The sequence below is a fragment of the Stylophora pistillata genome, chromosome 8 (assembly GCF_964205215.1).
Source record: "Stylophora pistillata chromosome 8, jaStyPist1.2, whole genome shotgun sequence".
NCBI lineage: Eukaryota > Metazoa > Cnidaria > Anthozoa > Scleractinia > Pocilloporidae > Stylophora > Stylophora pistillata.
In genome coordinates this window covers 31,508,003-31,530,276 of record NC_142526.1, presented here as the reverse complement: position 1 = coordinate 31,530,276, position 22,274 = coordinate 31,508,003, and the positions used below count along the sequence as shown (strand labels likewise).

The window sequence follows — 22,274 nt, the reverse complement described above, 5'->3', positions numbered from 1 at the left end:
ATCAGTTTGGAAGATTTTCTGCCCTTTCAAAGTCGCCACAACATAAATCTGTAGTGTATAGCAGAATTTTTGATAATTCATTTATCAACCATCTCAGAAATAATATTCATACAACTTCAGTAGTATGCTAGATTATGATATTTGTTTGTTAAATTTGAGGAGGCAATTCAATTTTCAAGATGCTGCAAGGATTGTTGTCGCCTATTGACGTATCGCCATTTTATAAGTAAAAAATGAGGTGGAACATATGTACCCTACTCAAAGAAGACAATAAAAAATAACTGGTTTCGTCTAATTCAGCGTTAACCTATCAATATTGTTTATTCCTTTACGAAGGGTTTCTTTGATCAATGCGAAGAGACGATCCCTTTCCCTTAAAATATCATTGAAAGATAAAGATCCCTGCTTATTTAAATTCAAACAAATTTGAATATAACTGTTCAAACACTTTTGATTAGATGCAAATCATAAATTCACTGGAAATCCACCGGTGCTAATCTTGCATGAACTTGTCATAGGGCGTGAAACAAGAACGATTCTCAAGGCAAGACAATTCCAATTTGAAATATCTTTGAATTCCTTTAATAAATATGCCTGTTTCAAAACTTGAGAGATAAAACAAGTGATATTAGCCATACATATATAGAGAGAAACTCATGGAATATCAAAACATAAAGCAATTAACTACTGATCGGTTGCAAAACATGTAGTTTTCTTCAAGAAATATTTGGTTTCAGAGCCTTTGTCTGTCACAACGAAACTTTTGTGAATGTTAAAAACTAAGAAAAAGGTACGACACCAGCTTCAAATAGCTTTTTCGAGTGTGACTTCAGATAAATAATCTTTGTTTGATTTAAGTCACCTGCACACAAAGCGAGTAGAGCGTTTAAGGATGGTTTATGCCAAGACTACACCGTATTCGAAAAGTGAAAACAGGCCACATCTCTTCATGGTCCTAAATTCCACCGTGAATATCATTGTAATCATTATCGATCTCAGCAAACAGCTTGGTGATAGCAGCAGTGTGCAGGACGCCATCCTTGCGGTATCCTTCGATTATATTTCTTTGTGGTCTAGCATTGTCTGATGGTCGTGGAACCCTTATTTATTACCGTGGAATGGTTAAAAATTCATGGTTATCCAAAAGGAGATGCTTGTAGGTTGGAGAAGTCATTTGCTGTTTTTGCATTTTTAGTTCGAGGGATTTCGTTTGCAAATGTAACTCTTGCAAGCTTGGATAGGTTCACGGCAATTCACTATCCACTAAGATATGAAACTGTCGTTACTAACGCTCGCGCATATTTTCTCTTTACGTCGTGTTGGGTGGTAACGGCTCTTTGTTCCATTTCGTGCAGCTGGAGCTGGACAGCATTCATCTATGTAGTAACCGTTTTCAGGGTAGTGTCTCAGTACATCCACAGTCATCCAAATCAAGATCTACCAAATCGTCCGCTGCCACAGAAGAGAAATCTAGGCTCAAGAGGAAGCAGTTCGCATAACACAACACTTTAACTTGGCGAAGTTCACTAAAACTCGCGTCAACACGTTCCTTGTGTACTTTGTCGTATTATTATGTTATTTACCCTTTTCCATAGTTTAGATTTCAGCTCTGAATCCGTCATTGTTGGCGACTCTTAGCCATGCGAGGCCCTGTTATGCTTATAGTCAGGAAGATTTTCTACCCGAAGAAAGTCGCCACATGGAGTTAAAATGAGGTACCTATCAGGTTAAGATGTTCTGGGAATTCCGAATACCTAACGGTTTTTGTTAACTACTGTTGAATTTTGTTCAGTGCCATGTCCATTTAAAATCTGTTTGCTGTTGTGTTAGAAGCACGGCTCGTATAATGAAAGCAATTTGATCTCGAATAAATTTGAACAGAGGTGTTTGAAAAGTTTGACATGGTGGTTAACCTTATCAAAACACAAAAGAAAAAAAAAAAGAAAAAAAAACTGATAAGGGCTCGTTTGTAATTGTCTTAGTCATAGGAAAATGAAAGGTTCAGACAAAATCTTGAGCTCTTATATATATGCAAGAATGTGTTCCGAAATACGATACTGTAGATCTTTGACACGTTTGTATCAGTAATTTTAAATTTAGTCAACCAAATTCCTTAACAAAATGTTTAAAAACATTTTTAAAGTCAAATTATGCACTACATATACAAATTATGCCTACTGCACTGTTTTATCCAATATTGTTATAATGGCGGCATAGCCTGTTCTGCACTATTTGAGCAATAGTGAAAATCAGACCTGAAAAAATTTCAGGCCTGTACGGGATTCGAACCACTGACCTCTGCGATACTAGTGCAGCGCTCTACCAATTGAGCTAACAAGCCAACTGGGAGCAGGCCATCAAATTAATTCGATATAAACCCGTAGATGATAAATCAAACAACAACAAACATATGAAACATATGTGTGAACTGCGGTTATGAGACGTATATGAGAACGATCCTTCGCAGTAAAGCACTATTTGAGCAATAGTGAAAATCAGACCTGAAAAAATTTTTTTTGTTGTTTGATTTATCATCTACGGGTTTATATCGAATTAATTTGATGGCCTGCTCCCAGTTGGCTTGTTAGCTCAATTGGTAGAGCGCTGCACTAGTATCGCAGAGGTCAGTGGTTCGAATCCCGTACAGGCCAAAAAAAAAAAAAAAAAAAAAAAAAAATTTTTTCAGGTCTGATTTTCACTATTGCTCAAATAGTGCTTTACTGCGAAGGATCGTTCTCATATACGTCTCATAACCGCAGTTCACACATATGTTTCATATGTTTGTTGTTGTTTGATAGCCTGTTCTATTTGTCTTTAGTTTAGACCTGGACGAACTTCAGTATGGTGGGACAACTTTGTCGCTAGAAAAGTAGTGGAGGAAGAGTGGAGGGAGAATTTCCACATGAGTAGGACTTCTCTTTACGCTCTTGCTGTCAAACTGAGGCCGTATGTTGAGGGAGAGGAAACAAGTAGCTCGACTTCATCATCAGTCCGTGTGAAACAGTCTGTTTTAGGTCTTGGTTGCCTTCCAGCTGTTCTTGGCATCGTTTAGAAGCAAAATATCAAAGAATTCTAAAACAACAACGCTCAACAACAAAGAATCAAGAATGGCGCCAGTTTCGCGGACCGATATATTGAAATGCGCATGCGTCGAGTTCATTTGAGCATGCGCACTGAGGGTATAAAAGCGTTTTCAAAACGGATACGGCGTAGTGGTGTGGACGGGCGAAAGCGATACGAAAACGATAAGTGTGGTCGCAAATCTTTTTGAAAACGGAGCAAAACAGCTCCGTTTTCGTTTGAAAACGGATTAGTGAGGATAGGGCCTAAGAAAGCAATCAGGTTAGGACAGTTTGAAGAAATAAATTATCCGCTATTCAACTATAATTTCCAAAACACGACAACATCTATCCAAAATATTTCCACCACATACATCACCATGCAATGCATGCAGGAGCTTATCTTAAAACCATTATAATTTAGTCTTATCAACCGAGTCGATTTTGCAAACTGGCCACCGTACCTAAATTCAAGCTGACAGTTTTCGAGCATTAGCCTTTGGCAGCACCACTCTTCCCCGGAAAGTTTCCCTTTGAAACCAAAATGCTATGGTCACATCTTAAACCGTAAATACCAATTTTCGAGTAACTGACGTCTAATGACAAAGTGTTGCTTTGTTTTGAATGAGTGTGTATACGTGTGTGTGTGTGTGTGTGTGTGTGTGTGTGTGTGTGTGTGTGTGTGTGTGTGTGTGTGTGTGGTGTGTGTGTAGTTTCTGTTGTTGTTTTGAGCTATGCATTTCTGGCCCTTACAGCGTAATGCAGTGTTAGGCTTTTGGCTCCAATTCAAACTGAACAAATCTGAATTGAAAGACTAGAGTTTTCGATGTCTAATACGACAGGATTTAGCTCGAGTACGATAATCATATCAAACAATGGAAGCCAATAGACTGATTGAGAGACTCCTAAAGTTTGAGTTATTACTTATTCGCCATGCAAAGAGTTCAAGTTTATAATGCAGTCGCAGAAGTTAGATTTTTAACATTATCTTCATCTGAGTCATTGTAAAGTCCCCAATACTCTATAATATTTTCTTTAGAGGAGATTCTACTTCACAGTTTACAGTGAAGGTTATCTACAACTGCAATGACAATTCACACGAAGTATAGTGGCTCTAATTCACAATTGTCTCACTTTAGGATGTACTGCATGATATCTGATTTCCAACAGATCGAAGCAGTAAATAAACCACAAGTCCTCTTAAACTTTAAAAAAGGTCTGTTAATTTTTTCTGGCCACGGAAAGAAATTTTCATTTACGCCACGGGGCACACAAAAAGCTGAGCAAGTTCTCCGAAAAATCAATGCTTCGTGAAATAATTTAATCGTGCCCTAAAAAGTCTAAATTTTATGATATGATACCAAGTCCTTTCAATCTGTTTGATTATTTACTCCAAATTTAAAGCCAAGAAGTAATTCATACGTCTTGCAGGATTAAATTTTGCATAGAGTTGTCATTTCATAATAAGGTGAAATACATTTTGGGCAATGGTTTGATATTAGCCGTACAAGTACTGAAATCAGGATATATCGGCGACTCCCGATTCACTTTCTCCACTCTGTTGGTCTCGATTTTAAAAGAAAACGAGTCTCAAAATTCATTTTAAGTTCATTCATTATTAATATCATTCGTTGAATCAAAGAAGAACTCAGTAACCAGCGTCGTTTTTTCAACTCTAACGAAGTTAGCGCCAGATAAAACACCTCTTACCGTACAAGGCGGGCCATGTTAGATACTGAGTTTGTCCCGTTTTAATTACCTTCGGAAGAATTGATTGATAGATATCTTTGTCGCATGGCTTAAAATTGAACTGCACTCGAATGTATTTGCCTGTGAGTAGATTTACAGTATTGTTACTCGCTGCAAGGAAATAAAGTAAACATTACAAAACAACCCACGGTTAGCGTTGTATAAAAGATTTGGGTAGAAGAAATTTCCATTGAATAACCAATGATAGAAAATATGAATGAAAGGTAAGGCTAAAAACCAGCTACTGGTCCGAATAAATATCTCACAGCCCGTTTTACTCAAACGGAAGCTGCCATCTTAGTCGTCATGAAAAGATTATTACATTAGGACTTTGTTCGTTACACTAAAGCGAGGTAAAGCTTGGCGATATACGACGGTCGCTTAATTTGCCTTTCCTCCTGTTGTCTCAGCAATCTTGACCCCTGAAATACTAAGATACGTCCTTTAAGAACACCCATTCACAACAGATATCACTAACCTTGGGCACTGTCAACGCTTGCCTGATAAAGCCGATATAAGACTAAAAATAAAAGGCCTTTTGTTGATTTATCCGCCTACTGATAAAATATAAGCTCCACACAATTTCTACACTCATTGATAACTTAGCAATGCCCGACGCATTCGACACTATTTGTCAAGTGGACCTCCATCAAAGACCTCCATTAGCGTTTTCAAATCGAATCGTAAACAAACGTGGCTCATATGGGTTTGCTGTTTTAAGTAGCCGCTAGAATCAATAATAGACATCTCCATAAGGACTAGTAAACACAATGGCTTTCCATGAACAATTCGAATGCACATTCTCTTGAGTGCTGAAGTTCCGTTTTACCAATAATAAAGTTATTGTGTTTAGTTGAGTTGAACAATGTCGTACGTTCTTCTAGATCTCAAATGCGTTTGAAATTTTATGCAATCTTGCATTGCATTGTGAGATGGTTGTTTGGCTAATTGCGGGTAATCAAACCTAAAAAGTGGTAGCTTCGTTCGTTCCTGGGAAAAACGTGCTGTTTTTTGGATTCCGTTGACAGACCATAAGTTCAGAACGTAGAATTCTTCTTTTATGCCAGGCGTCTTAAATTTAAACTTAGTTTTGTTGTGTAAATAACCTTTCCGTCAGTGCTGAAGACAAGAATTGATTACACCCACCCAATGGTTTAGCTCAAATTATTTATTTTGGTTTTTGTTTCCTTTTTTTTTTAGTTACGGGCATGGTTGTGGGACCAAATGTTTTTCTTCTCTATAGGTAATAATGTGACTTGAAATTTCTCAAGATTTGAAACTTTAAATGATTACTCATGCAGGTTATGTTGTAAATACTCAGCTCGCGAGTAATTAGAAGGACTTTAGCTTGTGCTTATGTAAAGGAAAGGACCAAGTGTTTGCTGAATTCTGCTTAAGATTAGGAAAGATAAATAAATGAAAAAAAGAAGATAACATTGCGAGAGGAGAAAACAGAAAAAGGAAAAGAAAATGTATTTGTTTGATGTATGGTACATAAGGAAAGACTGAATGTGACGATTTTTGGTTGTTTGACCCATAATATCGTTCACTTTTGAGCTGAAAAGAGAGAAACGACGGAAGTCTAGAAAAAAAAAATGAAACAATAGAGAAACAAATTCTAACGCTCTATTAAGCGCTTGCAGAAATACTATTGGCACTCGTAGATTTTTCAATGAAGCAGTGATGAAGTGATAAGCTGGAAATGTTTTGGTTTACGTTGGTTTAAGTGAGAGAGTGCAGCAAAATGAACAGCTAAGGGTAAGATGCGCTTCTATCACGGGAGCATTGTCGAGGGAGTGGCAGCCTCTTGTTTTATGTTCCCCTTACCTTGCTTTGATTCGGTGATTTCTCCTGCACCCTTAATAACGCATATAAAAAAACTTAAATATAGAGAAGGACAGATAAATAAGAAAAAAAAAAACTTATGGCACTCGCTATTTTCGCAGCATCATCTATTCGTAGATTGATGTTCCCATTATAGGTAATCTCGTTAATTCTCAAGTCCCAATCGGGGGCTGGAGACCAAAAGTACTGCTGGTCCTCTATATCTTACTTAATGGAGGCTATCTTGTTACCTTTTTGTCTATGAAAGTCCTTTTACCGTAGAATGATCTTAAAGTGTCTCTTTAGTCACCCCTGTCCTTCTGTATGCAGAATCATGATTTTGGCAGAATTAATTTATGAAGCTGAGCTTTCATGTCTTTCTTCAAATAGTTGGCATATTGATGGAGGAGACCTCTTAAAAATTATTTTGATCATGAATCAATTTGACTTAATTTTCATAGCTTGTATTCCGCTTTTGTTTAAAACATGTATTTTTCTGCTCACGTGTAAAGGCGTCTCTGGAGTTTTTTTTCCGACACAAAAATCTGTTGTCAGAAGGGGTAAGTTTAAATAGAAATCGAAAACATTTTTGTAAAGTGTACAAAACGATCGATGAACGAGAGCAAATAATTCTATATATCTAGATTTCATATGCAATGGCATTGCTTGCCTCTAGTTCTCCTGATCCGTTCTTTGTGAAGAAACATACAACTTTTATGTTTCATTTTCAACAACATTCAGCCTGATAGCACGATTCACCGGAGCTATAGCACTTACCTGGTGAGTCAAGTTAGTTGCAGTTCTGTTTCAAAACATTCACCGCAAACAAAGCAGACCGCTTTTGATTGAAGCCTGATGGTCACAGCTAGAGGGCACTCTTACGCAACTGATTCAGTTTGGAATGATTTGGCAGGTATTATTACACTCTTGGTGGGAACCAATGTATTTCTTATTTCGTAGATTATTACAGCCTTTTCTCAAAGAGATCTTCAAGCCATCTCTAACGCAACAACCAGGTGAACTTTTTTTTCAAAATTTAAAATTTCTTTTTTTTTTTCTTATGTGCGATGATTTAAAAGTAAGTTTTCATGCAGTATTTATCATTTAAATCATTGAATTGCGTATGATTTGACGTGACAACTATCAAACCCTCGAGATTTTGAATAAAGTTTTGAGGGATTTTACATTTTAAATATTTAACAAAGCAAAATGATAAATTTGTCAAGTTTTTATATGTGACATCCTCGAGTGGACATCCTGCCAATTTTAACAAGTCAAAATATTTTAACTTGGCCTGAATAAACGAAAAGCCCATCATGAAGGCACAAATATTGACTAGTTCCACCTGACCAAAGGCTTTTATTGAAAAATTTACAACTTCGAGGGTCTTGTCATGTAGGTAAATATTTCGTTGAATGAGGTGAATTTTCATTTTTGACATTGTAAGAGCAAACACCGTGTTGCATTTGACATCCTAGCTACAGGCGGCATTGACAATTCGGATTATCCTGAAATTTCTCTTTGACCGAACAGCGTAGATTATCGTAGATATAAACTCGTGACCAAAGTCGCAAAAGCTATATAGATTTGCCGTTTCACGAAATTTGGCCAAATACAGCCATTCGAAACGAGCCAAAAAGAGTGAAACCTAACACTTACATTTAGGATCAGTCAAGGAATATTTATTTGATATGGTAAATACAAGGGGAGGCACGCAAGAATAAAAAATAAATACGAATTGTGAAACGGATTGGCCTGAAGCTGAAATTTTCCTTAACTGTACAATCGATCTAACAACTTGGCAAACGGTTTCGTTCGTTTCGTTCGTCTAATTGTATGAAAGCAAGAGAAAAATCTTCGACATTTTGCAAGAAACAATGTGCACTGCATTGGGCCAAATACGAAAAGCAAAGGAAAAATCCTGATATTCTGTTATATCGGAGAACAGAGGAGAAATTCATCGACTTGACTAGATCGTCGATACTGTCCATCTTCACTGTTTTCAATGGATTTTTACAAATATCCTCTTACCCGGGATACCTTACTGTGTGAAGGGTTGGTATTAAAGACTATGGGGAGGACCTGTTGAGAGAGATTTGACTAGGGTCCAGGTTGACCGCGCATTAACGGTCTCTCAGCTGCACAAGATATTCCTTCCACGCATTAGAAGAATTCAGAACGGCCGTTAATTTGAAATTCTCGCTGGATTGGTTGCACGACAAACCAACTTTTGTGGGATTTTTTTCAGTGAACTTAAAGGGCAACTATTTGGCTTTCGTGCTGCTAATTTGATTTGAAGGAAAGTATTTAAGTGTTGTTTTCGAGCGATTTTGGTGAGCATGTGTCAAAAGAAGTTTCCTACCTTCCCGCATCTTGTGTACGTGACTCGGTGGTGATTAGGCCGTCAAGCTAAAACACATCAAAACGGCCTCAAATCGCGAGGAGAACAACACAGTGACTCTCTATGAAGGTAAGACTTTATTTCTTTGATTATTTCACACAAGTTTAAATTTACGGAGCTCAAAAGCAAGTCCAACTAAACCACTATACAAACTCTTTAATAATTCACTGTGGAAGATCCTGTGACAGAGCTTGGGCAACCTGTGCCTCTAAATAGCGTTGCATTAAAAATTGTCCCATCGTGTTTTCCAGAAGATTTGAGGTAACCGGATTCTATTTGTAAATGTACGAAATGTAATGTAATTACAATGTATGCAATAAGTTTTATTTGGTCTGTGAATGACTCGTCAAATAACAAACTGACCTTCACAGGTAAATTATATTTTTCGAAAATTGCAGAAAGAAGAGCCGTAAACCGTTTGCAGGACTAGTACCCATGCCTCCCCAGTACTAGTTAGGGCTTCTTGGATGAAAGGCAAAAAAAAGTAATTTTATCGCAGTTGGCATGGTAACAGGAGGATGATAAGTTGCCCCAAATTGTTTATAATAGATTAATGAAAGGGAGTACTCGATCTTCTAACGAATGTTGTATTTCTTGTTGAGTTATAGAGGATGCAATTAAGAGAGGACGTCTTGCGTATTATGATGTAATTGTGCGATCTCAGCCAGCCGGTTAGACTTGTGTCATTCAATGGGATGTTAATCTTCCAAACTTCTGTCAACTGACCTGTACCAGTTAATACTACAAGATTGTAACATGCGCACTACCCTTGAATTTTTAGTTAGCACGTACTTGTTTCAATTTATTGGCCGCTCTCTTCCTTGCTACATGAAATATTTAAGATTTTGACCAATATTGCCCTTGGCCGAAATCGCCCTCGTATTGACAGTATATTAGGGCAATCTATTAAATCCATTACGACCACTATTCCCTGCTGAATTATCAATCACTTTATTTCCAAGCTTGTAGGAAGATATGAAACATTCAATTTTAAAAGCCTGTGTCGAAAAGGGAAATGAAAAAGAAATTGAGATTATTGAAATAAGACAAGTTGTTCAAGTTTTATTCCGTTTATTTCAAATCGATTAGAAAATTCAAACTAGCTTGCTAACATCCCCACCCGCTTGCCCTCCGAATCACGCATTTAAGTTACCGATGCAATTAAAAATAAAATGAATTTATGGCTTTTGCTAAATGCTATATCGAATTATGACAGATCAGCTCTTATAAAAATACTCTCTGTGAAGCTTGTTTCATTGCTCGATATATCAAAAATCACTTCATAAAAGATATAAATTTTTGTTTCCCCTCTTTTCCCTTTTTCTCTCACTAAATAAGCTCTCAAACATTCACTATCGACGGCACCACCTGCCTACTGCACTGTTTTATCCAATATTGTTATAATGGCGGCATAGCCTGTGCTATTTGTCTTTAGTTTCAAGTGAGCAATTGTATCAATCCTTTTACTTCAGAGACATTTTCACAATCATTACAAATTACTTATTTCTTTTTCCATGCAACAAAGGTATTTAATAACTCTTCTTTATAGTCAAATTTCCCTGGGCCCATCAAAAAAAACTACTGTAGTTAGTTCTTTCCTGATGGTTAGATGAAAAGGGTTGCGCTTATTTCCGCCCCTGATTAGAGTCAACAACAACCTGTAAAATATTACATTATGAGCCACCATTAACGGCTTGAGGATAAAATATACCTCTCAGATTTACGTAGTTTGTTGTTCGACGTGATCGGAAAAGGTAAAGTATCATCTTCTGTATGACGTGGTTTGTGTCATTTTGCTGTTATTGTGAGAAGAAGAGAATTTCTGGTGGTTCGCAGGTTTAGAAAATGAGACACCCCCACATTCGCATCAAAATGATACCCTTGGCTTACTGATGGGTAGCTATCTCAGAAAAAGTTCTCATAATTGCGATAGGTGTGACTCGACACAAACGTACAAACTAGCATGTCTGAGAGACAATTTCCATCAAAGAGAGAGTTTTTCGGTCAAAGGTTATTGCTTACATTGGATGAAATGAAATTTTATTATAAGTGCTTGTCATGCACTGTTTGAGAACAGGAAGTTAAAAAAGGGAAACAATTACAGCTCCCACGACTTTCAGAATCACCTGTAGTTGCAAACTCATTTCCTGATCAAACAAATGAGTAATTTAAGTACAACATATGCATTAAAGCTGTTCAACACATTGAAGATTTATGACGCCATGAGTATGTCTCGTTTTGAGCAAATAAAAAACGATTCTTCCGAAACACTCATTCATGTAGAATGACCGTTGAAGGGTAAATTTTGTGTGAACATGATTAATTTTTTTATCCTTGGGTTCTGTGACAGCAAAGAAACCACCTACTTTATGACTCCCAAGAAATAATTATAAAGAATGTCATGTGCTTGAAAGGCTAAAGTGCAAAGCTTGCCTTTAGGCGGCCCAAATGATTGAAATGCGAAATTGAAGTGCCTATTGTTTGATGACACCAGCTGCTTGGTGACATGTTCTATTGTTTGGTATATAAACTTGATGTATAGAGGTAGGTCGAAACACTTTTATATGATGTTGTTGCCTATCAAAGGTTGAGATTTATCTATGCTTGAGTCTTCCAGTCTGGTTTTCGTTGACAACACACAATATCGCTGAAGAGCGGAGAACGAAGAAGTTATCTTTTAGATCCCATCAGATTGTCAAGTGGAAACTGAAAACTCATACATGTTCTCAAATATGAAAGAAAATTGTTCCTTGAACTGCTCAGATGTGAGAGATACAGCGTCGAACAACGGTCTTTGTCGTCGCTACACTGCATTTGCAAATGAAGACATTCCGCGCTTGTTCATCATCCTTAATTCCACCGTGAACATCATTTTAATGATAGTATCGATCTTGGCAAATAGCTTGGTGATAGCAGTGGTGTGGAAAACGCCATCCTTACGCTACCCTTCAATTTTATTTCTTTGTGGTCTCTCACTATCTGATGTTTTTGTTGGTTTGATCGTGGAGCCATTTTACGTCACCGTGGAACTGTTAAAAATTCATGGTTATCCAAAAGGAGATAATTGTAGACTGGAAACGGGATGTTTAGTACTTTCATTCGTACTTTGCGGGGTTTCGTTTGGAAACGTAACCCTTACAAGCATGGATAGATACCTGGCAATTCACTATCCTCTAAGATATGATACAATTGTTACTATCCCACGGGTATACATTCTCATAATTTCGTGTTGGGTTCTCAGTACTTTTTGTTCTGGTCTCTTGCTGTGGAATAGAGTCATTTTTGTATTCCTGGTGACAGTTACTTGTGCAGTGTTCCTGATGATGTCAACAGTCATTCATGTCAAGATCTACCGAATCGTCCGCCACCATAGAAGCGTCATCCAAGCTCAAGAACAGGCAATCCACTCGACAAACGCGGAGTTGAATATGGCGCGTTTTAAAAAATCTGCCATAAACACGTTCCTTGTGTACTATTTCCTAATGCTATGTTACTTGCCCTTCGCTGTAGCTTGCAGTTTACTCATTTTGACAGACGAAAAAACCGATTCACCCATCCTTTGGAGAGTGGCCACCACAACAGTGTATGTAAACTCAGCACTCAATCCTTTTCTTTATTGTTGGCGACTCCCAGCTATGAGAGGTCCTGTTTTATCGTTGTTTAAAAAGATTTTCTGCACTTTAAAAACCTCTTCATCATGAATTCAACTGTGATGCTTTATCTCAGTTTAATTTGAAGAGATAGTAGGAAGAGGGTCAAACAGAAATTTTTTTGCAACTTCACGACTCGTAGGTTTTTTTTAACGTTCAAAGATGGAAAAGGAGAACGATTTCTTTGGAGCTCCGATCTCTGTCTATCGATCCAACAATTACCTTTCGATCAGTATTTTGGATGCTTTAAAACTGAGAAATTTAAACCCCGTAGTCTTCTGACCTTTCATCGCGTCGAATACAAACATTGTACAGTTGATTTGATGCTCTCAGGCACCGATGGGAACTAAAAATATTGCAAGCTTTACTTGCATCAATCGCCGGCCACTACAAATTTCAGACTAATGCTTTGTAAAAACGAGTGAAATATACCTCAAATTTTCATCAAAAGTCTTTTATTCCTAAACGTCACTCATTCAGTCCTACGAAATAAAGGTTCCCAAACACAAATGTTAATTGCTTTCACTGATGACTCAACTTGTCTTTTTTACGTCGAAATTTGACGTGAAAGACAAAAAAATTGAATTCATAAGACAACGCTAGGCAATCATGTGAAATAGAGGATATTACATGGCCGCCCGGGGATACGAATTTTATTTTCGAGGGTTGAAAGTGTCTCTCACGAGTGAGTGCAGCGAACGAGTGAGAGATACTTTCAGCACGAGAAGATAAAATTCGTATCCCCAAGCGGCCACGTAATGTTCTGTTTATTATGTAGATACTGATGAAATTTTCACATAAAAGACAACTAATTTTATTCGTTTTCGAAACAGCAATTGGGTAATTATGTTGGTAACCATGGCCACACCAATATCCTCACACGTGAAAGATAAAAATAGTATCTTCACTGCGCGCAGTGAAGATATGATTTTTTTAGTAAAAGGAGAAATCCTGGTATTTCATCAGTATCTATATAATAAAATTATATAATTTTCGTGAATCACGAAATAATGGATGGTTTAATTTTTCTCTGATAAAGTATTGGTAGGAATTGTTTGCGATAAAGCAAAAAGCATAAAAGAAAGTTCCCAACTTCTAGTCGTTGGCCGCTGACACAGCAAGTGACAGACACTCTCCTTCCTTTCATAAAGAAAGATTCAAGACACAGTCAGTCCAAAACCATAATAAGCAAAACTTTTGTTAAAACAGTTTTATTGAGGCTATATACAACCACGTAATGAAGGCTTCCGAGGGAAACCAATTATAATTCCTGTTTTCATATGACTGTTCGGTTTCAAGAAAGGCCAAATCAGAATTTCTATCAGACGCAATTTTAGCTGTCCCGATTGCAAACAGAGGGAGATCTCACTGACATTTACACGAAGCATTTCTAATTTTTTTTCCATTCTGTTACGGAGGGCTTCTAATGCTTCAAAACATAGAAACGAAAATGCATGAGTCGGCCCATAGGCTCGTAACCATATGAACTGAGGATAATACGTCAATTTCAAAAGATGCCGCAAAAAAACAATTCAAATTAATATTTTTCGATGCAGGATTCGTGGCTGTAGAGTCAAATGGTCACCAAACCGCCCTGAACTGTAGGAAACAAATGGTTACAAAGAATTAAAACGGGGACATTAAGTTAATGTGATGTATTTAAGTGGAAGATGTTCAAAGCAGAATAGATTTCATGTAGTTTGTACCAGTAAAAGCCACAACTCCAGGCCTACGAGAGAAATGTTTCCATGGGAACAGAATAGACAATTTTCATCAATGATTCACAATTGTTTTTTCCATTTTGATCTTTCATGGAGAAAATTGTTTTAAAAAACGCACAACGATGGGACTTCTCAAACGGGAAATTTTCACTGAGTGTAAATGATAGCTGATATAAAATTGAGGGAATGGACGGAAGATCACTGATCGCATTCATAATAATTGATTATTCAAGGAAATTTTTCTCATAAACGAAGAGAAAAAGATTTTTTATTTTTTTAAGATGTGGCAAAACTAACTACATGAATGAGCATTCTTTCAAGCCTTTAAACGTCTGGCATGATCGATGCTTTGGACCAATAAGAAATTAAAACGTCGTTCCTGAAACTTGTTGGGCTGTTTTGAGTTTTGATAAAAAAAAAAAAAAAAAAACTGTCAAAAGCAGCTATATTTCTCCTCCCACGTAATGAGGGCATCCAAGGCAAGCCGGTGATGATTCAAGCACTGTGATCACAAGACACTTCAGTTTCAGAATTCGATGTTACAATTTCGATCAGACACGCAATCTTAGAAGTCGTACTACCGAAAACGTCGAGACAAAAAGACGACTTGTTTGAGTTCATTTCTTAGGTGCTCAAAAACTTAAAGCATCAAGCCTGCGGTTCGTGCAGTGAAAAAAATACGGCATAGTAAGGTGATTGCAAATTCTGCCAAAGAATCCAATTATTTGGTCGTAAAGCCGCAGAGGTTTGACACACTGTCAAATGATCAACGACTGGGTTTGCACATCTCTACAAGAACTCAATCTGATTTGCTGTTGAATAATCATGGTAAACGGCGTCGATGGTCGTCGAGTCTTTTAACAAAGATTACGCCTTCCCGTTTTTCGGGACAAAAAGGAAGGTTTGCTGAAATACAAAACCAAAAAGATATATCGTCAGTATAAAATGTCTTTTTCCATCGACCATTTTAACATTTTGTGAAGCACCGTTGATAATGAGTGAAAGGTCTTGCTTGAACTGTTCTCGCATTGCGAACGTGACGTTCACGGACGGATTGTGCCATCGCTACACTGCATTCGAAAATGCAAACGTTCCACGGCTCTTCATCGTTTTAAACTCCACAGTGAACACCATTCTAATGATATTATCGATCTTTGGAAACAGTGTGGTGATAACCGCGGTGTGGAAAACGCCCTCGTTACGTTACCCTTCAATTTTGCTTCTTTGTGGTCTCGCACTCTCTGATATTGCCGTTGGTTCAATTGTGGAACCTTTGTTCATCGCTGTAGAGTTGTTAAAAATGTATGGATATCCAAAAGGTGATTGCCGACTTGAAACAACGTTTTTCATCATTGCGTTTGTGCTTTGCGGGGTTTCATTTGCAAATGTAACACTCACAAGCTTGGATAGATACTTAGCGATTCAGTTTCCTCTAAGATACGACACCATCGTTACCATTCCACGTGTTTATGCTCTTATTATTTTGTGTTGGGTTGGAAGCACCTTTTGTGCGACTCTGTTGCTGTGGAATACGATTGTATTTTCTTACGCGGTTGCAGTTGCGATGGCAGTGTTTATAAGTACGTGTTCAACAATCTACATTAAAATCTACCGAGTCGTCCTCCGTCACAGAAATGAAATCCAAGCTCAAGAACAAGCAGTTTATGTGACAAACGAGTTAAACGTGGCACGCCTTAAAAAGTGCTGCATAAATTCGTTCTTTGTTTACTACTTCTTACTGTTATGTTATCTTCCCTTGTTCATTGCTTGGATTCTCAGCATTGTTTCAGAAAATGATATAAACTCACCGGTCCTTTGGAAACTGGCGAATACAGCAGCGTATCTTAACTCGGCACTGAACCCGTTTCTTTACTGTTGGCGACTTCCTGCCATACGTGAACCTGTCATGATCTCATTAAGAAAATGTTTTTTCCCAAACTAAAATATTTACCGTATAAGGGTTAGTACCAAAGAGAAGTCACTTACTTTATAATGTTACGCCATGGATCCCTTGTTTTTCACGGTGAAATTCATAAATATTATTAAAAATGTCTATGATGATTCCACATTGAAGCAGCTTTTCACACACCTACGTTCATAGACTTCCAATAAACAAATTCACTTTGTTTAGCCAACGTTATGAACAAGCAAAGCTGACGAAAACGCATCTGCGCCTTGAGCGTTAAGATAATAGCAAATTTATTTACTAAGTGGGAGGGACTCCGCAAGTTTTTCAAATGATCTCCAGCTTGATATACTTCATAAATTCTAACAGGCCTAACCCTCCAGTAAAGAGGAGGGTACTACTTTGTAGAACTTCCAAACTTGGGGAGTGGGGGAAGGGGGCTTAGTGGAAAGGGAGGACTTAGTAAAGTTCATAGAGAGGCACATTTTGAAGCGTGATTCATTGTTTTTCTCCTCAGCTTTAGCCTCTACCGTTTAGATAATGCATTTTTTCGGTTGAAAGTCTCACAATATTGAACACGAACTCTACTACAAGATTTTAACTGTAATAATATTCCAAAATGTACGCTAATCTCGATCACAAGTATAACAGTACAATGCTTCTAAATTTTGTCTAGTCTCATTGTTGCCGCGTTATCTTGCAATAGCTTTGTATTATAGGCTTTTTTAGAGCAGGGGAGACAAAGGGCGTATCAAAAAAGGCTTTAAAAGCGTTTCTAGAACTCACTATGTTCGCAGCTGTGCCATAAAAGTTTCTGACAGTTTCCTCGCTCGTCGACATTTGTTGATTTAACTGATATGCTTTCGGGTTTATAAAACAATACAACGCCTAACTCAAGGACCAGACAAACAATCATATCAGCATTTTAAACCACCTCCTCGAATTGACAGAGGAAATCGAGGATTTCATCTTCGTGGTAAAATATGAATGATAATTTTTCCTTAAATGACTCAGGGATCGCAAACATGACCATGATAAACAACAATCTTCGCCGGCGTTTAGCCGGGCTGACCTCGGTTGAGAATGAGAACGTTCCACATCTCTTCATCGTCCTCGATTTAACTGCGAACGCTATTCTGATGATAGTATCGATCTTGGCAAATAGCTTGGTGCTAGAAGCGGTTTGGAGAACGCCATCCTTACGCTACCCTCGATTTCGCTCCTCTTTGGTCTCGCGCTGTCTGATGTTGCTGTTGGTTTCGTCGTGGAGCCCTTATTCGTCGCCGTGGAATTGTTAAAAATTCATGGTTATCCAAAAGGAGAAGACAGTACGCTGGAAAAGGTATATAATATCGTTTCGTATATAGTTTGTGGAGTTTCGATTTCACATGTAACGTTTACCAACATGGATAGACTTTTGGCGATTTATTATCCACTGAGATATGGAACCATCGTTACCACCCCACGTATTTTTTACCTCATTTTTTCGAGCTGGGTTTTAAGTACCCTTTTTTTTCGACTGTACGGCTCTGGTATCCGCCAGCATTTTTCTTCCTGGAAATAACTTTGATCACAGTTTTCCCTAATGTGTCTACAGTCATCCATATTAAGATCCTCCGAATTATCCGTCGATCGCCACAGAAGGGAAATCGAAACGCAAGAACAGGCAGTACACATAACATATCAATTCAATATGGCGCGCTTTATGAAAACTTGCATAAACATGTGTCTTGTGCATTATCTTTTGTTATTATGTTACTTGCCATACCTTGTAGCCATGACTTTGGAAGTTATTTCAAGGAGGAAGATTGGTTCACCGATATATGGTTCGTCAAGCGACAGGCACTGTGGTATTTTCAAACTCAGCTCTGAATCCGTTACTCGTCTGCTGGCGACTTCCAGCCTTGCGGAGTCCTGTTAAACGATTAGTTTAAAGATTTTCTGCCCTTTTAAAGTCGCCACAACATAAAACTGTAGTGTATAGCAGAATTTTTGATAATTTAATTATCAACCATCTCAGAAATAATATTCATACAACTTCAGTAGTATGCTAGATTATGATATTTCTTTGTTAAATTTGAGGAGGCAATTCAATTTTCAAGATGCTGCAAGGATTGTTGTCGCCTATTGACGTATCGCCATTTTATAAGTAAAAAATGAGGTGGAACATATATACCCTACTCAAAGAAGACAATAAAAAATAACGGGTTTCGTCTAATTCAGCGTTAACCTATCAATATTGTTTATTCCTTTACGAAGGGTTTCTTCGATCAATGCGAAGAGAGGATCCCCTTCCCTTAAAATATCATTGAAAGATAAAGATCCTTGCTTATTTAAACTAAAAAAAATTTGAATATAACTGTTCAAACACTTTTGATTAGATGCAAATCATAAATTCACTGGAAATCCACCGGTGCTAATCTTGCATCAACTTGTCATAGGGCGTGAAACAAGAACGATTCTCAAAGCAAGACAACTCCAACTTGAAATATCTGTGAATTCCCTTAATAAATATACCTGTTTCAAAACTTGAGACATAAAACAAGTGATATTAGCCATACATATATAGAGAGAAACTCATGGAATATCAAAACATAAAGCAATTAACTATTGATCGGTGGCAAAACATGTAATTTTCTTCAAGAAATATTTGGTTTCAGAGCCTTTGTCTGTCACAACGAAACTTTTGTGAATGTTAAAAACTAAGAAAAAGGTACGACACCAGCTTCAAATAGCTTTTTCGAGTGTGCGTCGGTAGACTTCAGATAAATAATCTTTGTTTGATTTAAGTCACCTGCACAACCCGCCCTTTCGACTTGCCGACAAACGATACCGCTTTGGTTACGTTACGTTGACAACACATTCACCGCCGTTCGACACGACGAAATTGACGCATTCCACAACCACCTTAACGAACAAAACACTGACATACAGTTTACCAGAGAAGTCGAAGACAATGGCAAACTTCCTTTTCTAGACTGCCTGGTAAGCCACAACGACAACTCATTACGAACGACAGTTTACAGGAAACCGACACACACCGACAGATTACTAGACGAGTCATCCTACAACCCTACATCACACAAAGCCACAACTATCAGAACTCTAACACGACGCGCACAACTAGTATGTGACTCGACAGACAGCTTATCCGTAAAGAACAAATACCTTCACCGTGTTTTTACGAAGAACAACTACAACAACGACTTCATCCGACGAAACACTCACCGACCCACTACCACTACCGAAACAAACGACACCGCAACCCCTACGACTACAGCAACCATACCGTACATAAAAGGCATGTCTGAAAACATCTCGCACATCTTACTACCCTTCAATATCCGCGTCGCCCACAAACCCATCACCACACTACGTCAGTTACTAACCAACGTTAAAGACAAAGACGAATCGAGGAACAGACAGGGAACGATTTATAAGATCAATTGTTCCGACTGCCAAGCCTCCTACATCGGTGAGACTGGCAGAAACTTCACAACAAGACTGACCGAACACAGACGGGCGACGAGAAAAGGTGATGTCAGCAATCACATTGCTGAACACCATCGATTTACCAACCACAACATTGACTGGGACTCTGCGCAATGCCTAGCCTACAGCACTGACTATTTTCAACGACTGACTCTGGAAAGCTGGTTTACTAACTTAGAACAGACTCCCCTAAACAGATGTCAACAACTACCCACCCCATACAAACGACTCATTCACGACATAAACATCACAAACGACCGAAAAAGAACGACCTAAATTTACCGACAGATCGAAACAGACCAATCACGACCGACTTACGTCACTTGAGTCTTACAGCCAATAACATCACGGCAAAACCAACCGATCATTTTACACGAACTGGAATAAGAACATTCTACTGTCAACAATCATTCACTTGACTCTGATTATGACTTCCGCACAGGTTGTCGAAGCGTCAGTCACTACCACCGATGACAGTCCTTCTCAGGACTACACTCACCCGGACGATCAGACTACACCTTCACATGTTACCCCCGGGTTCAAGCCATTTACTGCAGATTGCCATATGTTGCTTAGAATGATTAGGTAAATTAAAATGTCTAGCGACTCGTTTCGATGTGTCCTTGTCATTCCTTTCCACGTCTCGAAGGTGTTCTCGGAATCGGTCACCTAGTCTTCTGCCTGTTTCGCCGATGTATATCTTTTTGCAATAAGGCGGAGGTGCACGTGAAGTGCTCGGTGATCTTAATGGATCGTTTAGGTCCCGATATTTTATCAGTGTTGTGAATGAAAGGACACGTTTTGCATCGTGCACGAGCGCATTTAAAAGTGCCTGGTTGGTCATTAGTCTGAAAAGAACTTCTGACCAAAAAATTGCCTATGTTTTTGTCGCGTTTGAATGAAATGAGCGGAGGCTGCGAAAAGATAGTGCTTGTCTCTGGATCGTTTTGAAGTAATTTAAAGTTTTTAAGAATGATGGATTTAACTGAGTGGTTGTGAGGGTGAAACATGAGAGTGAATGGAATGCGGTCGGAATCTACCTTATGCGACGTTTGTAGTGCTGATTGTCGATCAATAAGTTGGGCGCGGTGGTAACCCGCTTGAACGACAGAAGCAGGGTAACCACGTTTATCGAAAAACTGGCACATTGACACTGATTTGTGGTGGAAATCAGAGTCATCACTACATAAACGACAAAGTCTTAGAAACTGAGAAAAAGGAATGGAATTCTTAACGTGAGATGGATGCAAAGACGAATATAACAAGTAATTATGCGAGTCTGTAGGTTTGTAATACACACTAATGCATAAACGGTTGCCTTCAATTGAAACTTTGATTGCAATTTATGATCGTTACTTCCTTTGACCTCTCATCATGGGGCAGAATGGGTGGACATCATGAATTATTCATAACCAAATTTGAAGGCGACCTAGATAGATAGATAGATAGATAGATAGATAATCTTTATTTATCCACGGACATTTCATCAATTATAAGTGGTAAAAAATTTAAAATATATAACAGTATCAAATGGATAATATACTATTATGAAAACTATACTTAAGAACTAAACCTGACTAAAGCTGCTTTCCACGAATGCCGCGCCACAACGTACTTCTTTAATTAAACGCTTAAATAACCCAAGGAACTCTGCTTGTCTTATATCACGAGGAAGACTGTTCCAAAGGGTGGTGCCACTATAGCTAAAGCTATTCTTATAATAGTTTGTGCGCGGCGATGGAAAATTAAGCTTATTCTCAAAGTCTTTTAGGTTATATGCAGTTTCTCGCCTTTCAAATTTAGAATGTAAATAGTCTGGAGCTTAGAAGCCGTGCAGAGACTTATAGACCATTGTGGCTCTTTGTAGTTGCTGCTGGGAAGCAAGGTTTTTCCATCCCGGGAGTTCAAATAAGTAACCAGCATCACCGTCATACCGTTTGAATAAGTCAAAACACGGGCTGCCCTATTTTGTAGTTTTTGTATCTTGTTCAGTAAAGTTACCTCGCCTTGAGAAGCCCGTAATTAGAGAAGCCTGAATGGGCCAAAATTGGCTAACTAGGCTTCGTAAAACTCACTGTCTGAGTTTTGAAAGTGTTTTCACACGACTTTTTGAAGATTAAAGATTTATCCACAATTTGCACCTAAAATGGACGATTTTTACGAAGTAGAAGTATTATATCCTTTTGAATTTGAAAATACACCAAATTCAGGCATTTTTAGTGTGGAAGTAATTTTTCCAGAGCGATTTTCCGAAAACCCTAACTACCCTTGAACAATCAACGCGTGGCAATTAAAAGATTAATCTTTACTCTCACAGGATCCGTTTTAAGTTTGAAAATTGGCCGATGGGAACCTTTAACCATTAATTTAAAGTGTTCTTGAGCATTAGCATACCGATTATACTGAAACAAAATTTCCGAAAAAAGGTATACTATAAGAGAGAATGATATTAACAGAATTAGGAACCGGTGG

General features: G+C 38.1%; 2 protein-coding genes, 2 long non-coding RNA genes and 1 pseudogene across 4 annotated transcripts; 4 read left to right on the top strand and 1 right to left on the bottom strand.

Annotated features, from left to right (window-relative positions):
• Positions 1–869: 869 nt before the first annotated feature.
• Positions 870–2,211, top strand: LOC148725852 (melanocortin receptor 3-like; annotated as a pseudogene).
• An 8,963-nt stretch (positions 2,212–11,174) lies between these two features.
• On the top strand, positions 11,175–13,077 carry LOC148725851 (melanocyte-stimulating hormone receptor-like). Its single transcript, XM_088730864.1, has one exon. It carries the CDS (start codon positions 11,754–11,756, stop codon positions 12,732–12,734), a length of 981 nt encoding a protein of 326 aa, XP_088586990.1. The 5' UTR covers positions 11,175–11,753; the 3' UTR covers positions 12,735–13,077.
• Positions 13,078–14,655: 1,578 nt separating this feature from the next.
• LOC148725849 (uncharacterized) lies at positions 14,656–16,561 on the bottom strand. The gene is made up of 2 exons (XR_015990834.1): positions 16,391–16,561; positions 14,656–15,310 (listed from the first exon to the last, which is right to left on the bottom strand). It is a non-coding gene; the product is annotated as an uncharacterized LOC148725849 (long non-coding RNA).
• Positions 15,304–16,396, top strand: LOC148725850 (histamine H2 receptor-like). The gene has a single exon (XM_088730805.1). The coding sequence runs from the start codon at positions 15,399–15,401 to the stop codon at positions 16,344–16,346; it is 948 nt and encodes a 315-aa protein (XP_088586931.1). The 5' UTR covers positions 15,304–15,398; the 3' UTR covers positions 16,347–16,396.
• Positions 16,562–17,010: 449 nt separating the features above from the next.
• On the top strand, positions 17,011–18,528 carry LOC148725848 (uncharacterized). Its single transcript, XR_015990833.1, has 2 exons — positions 17,011–17,652; positions 18,086–18,528. It is a non-coding gene; the product is annotated as an uncharacterized LOC148725848 (long non-coding RNA).
• Positions 18,529–22,274: the final 3,746 nt, after the last annotated feature.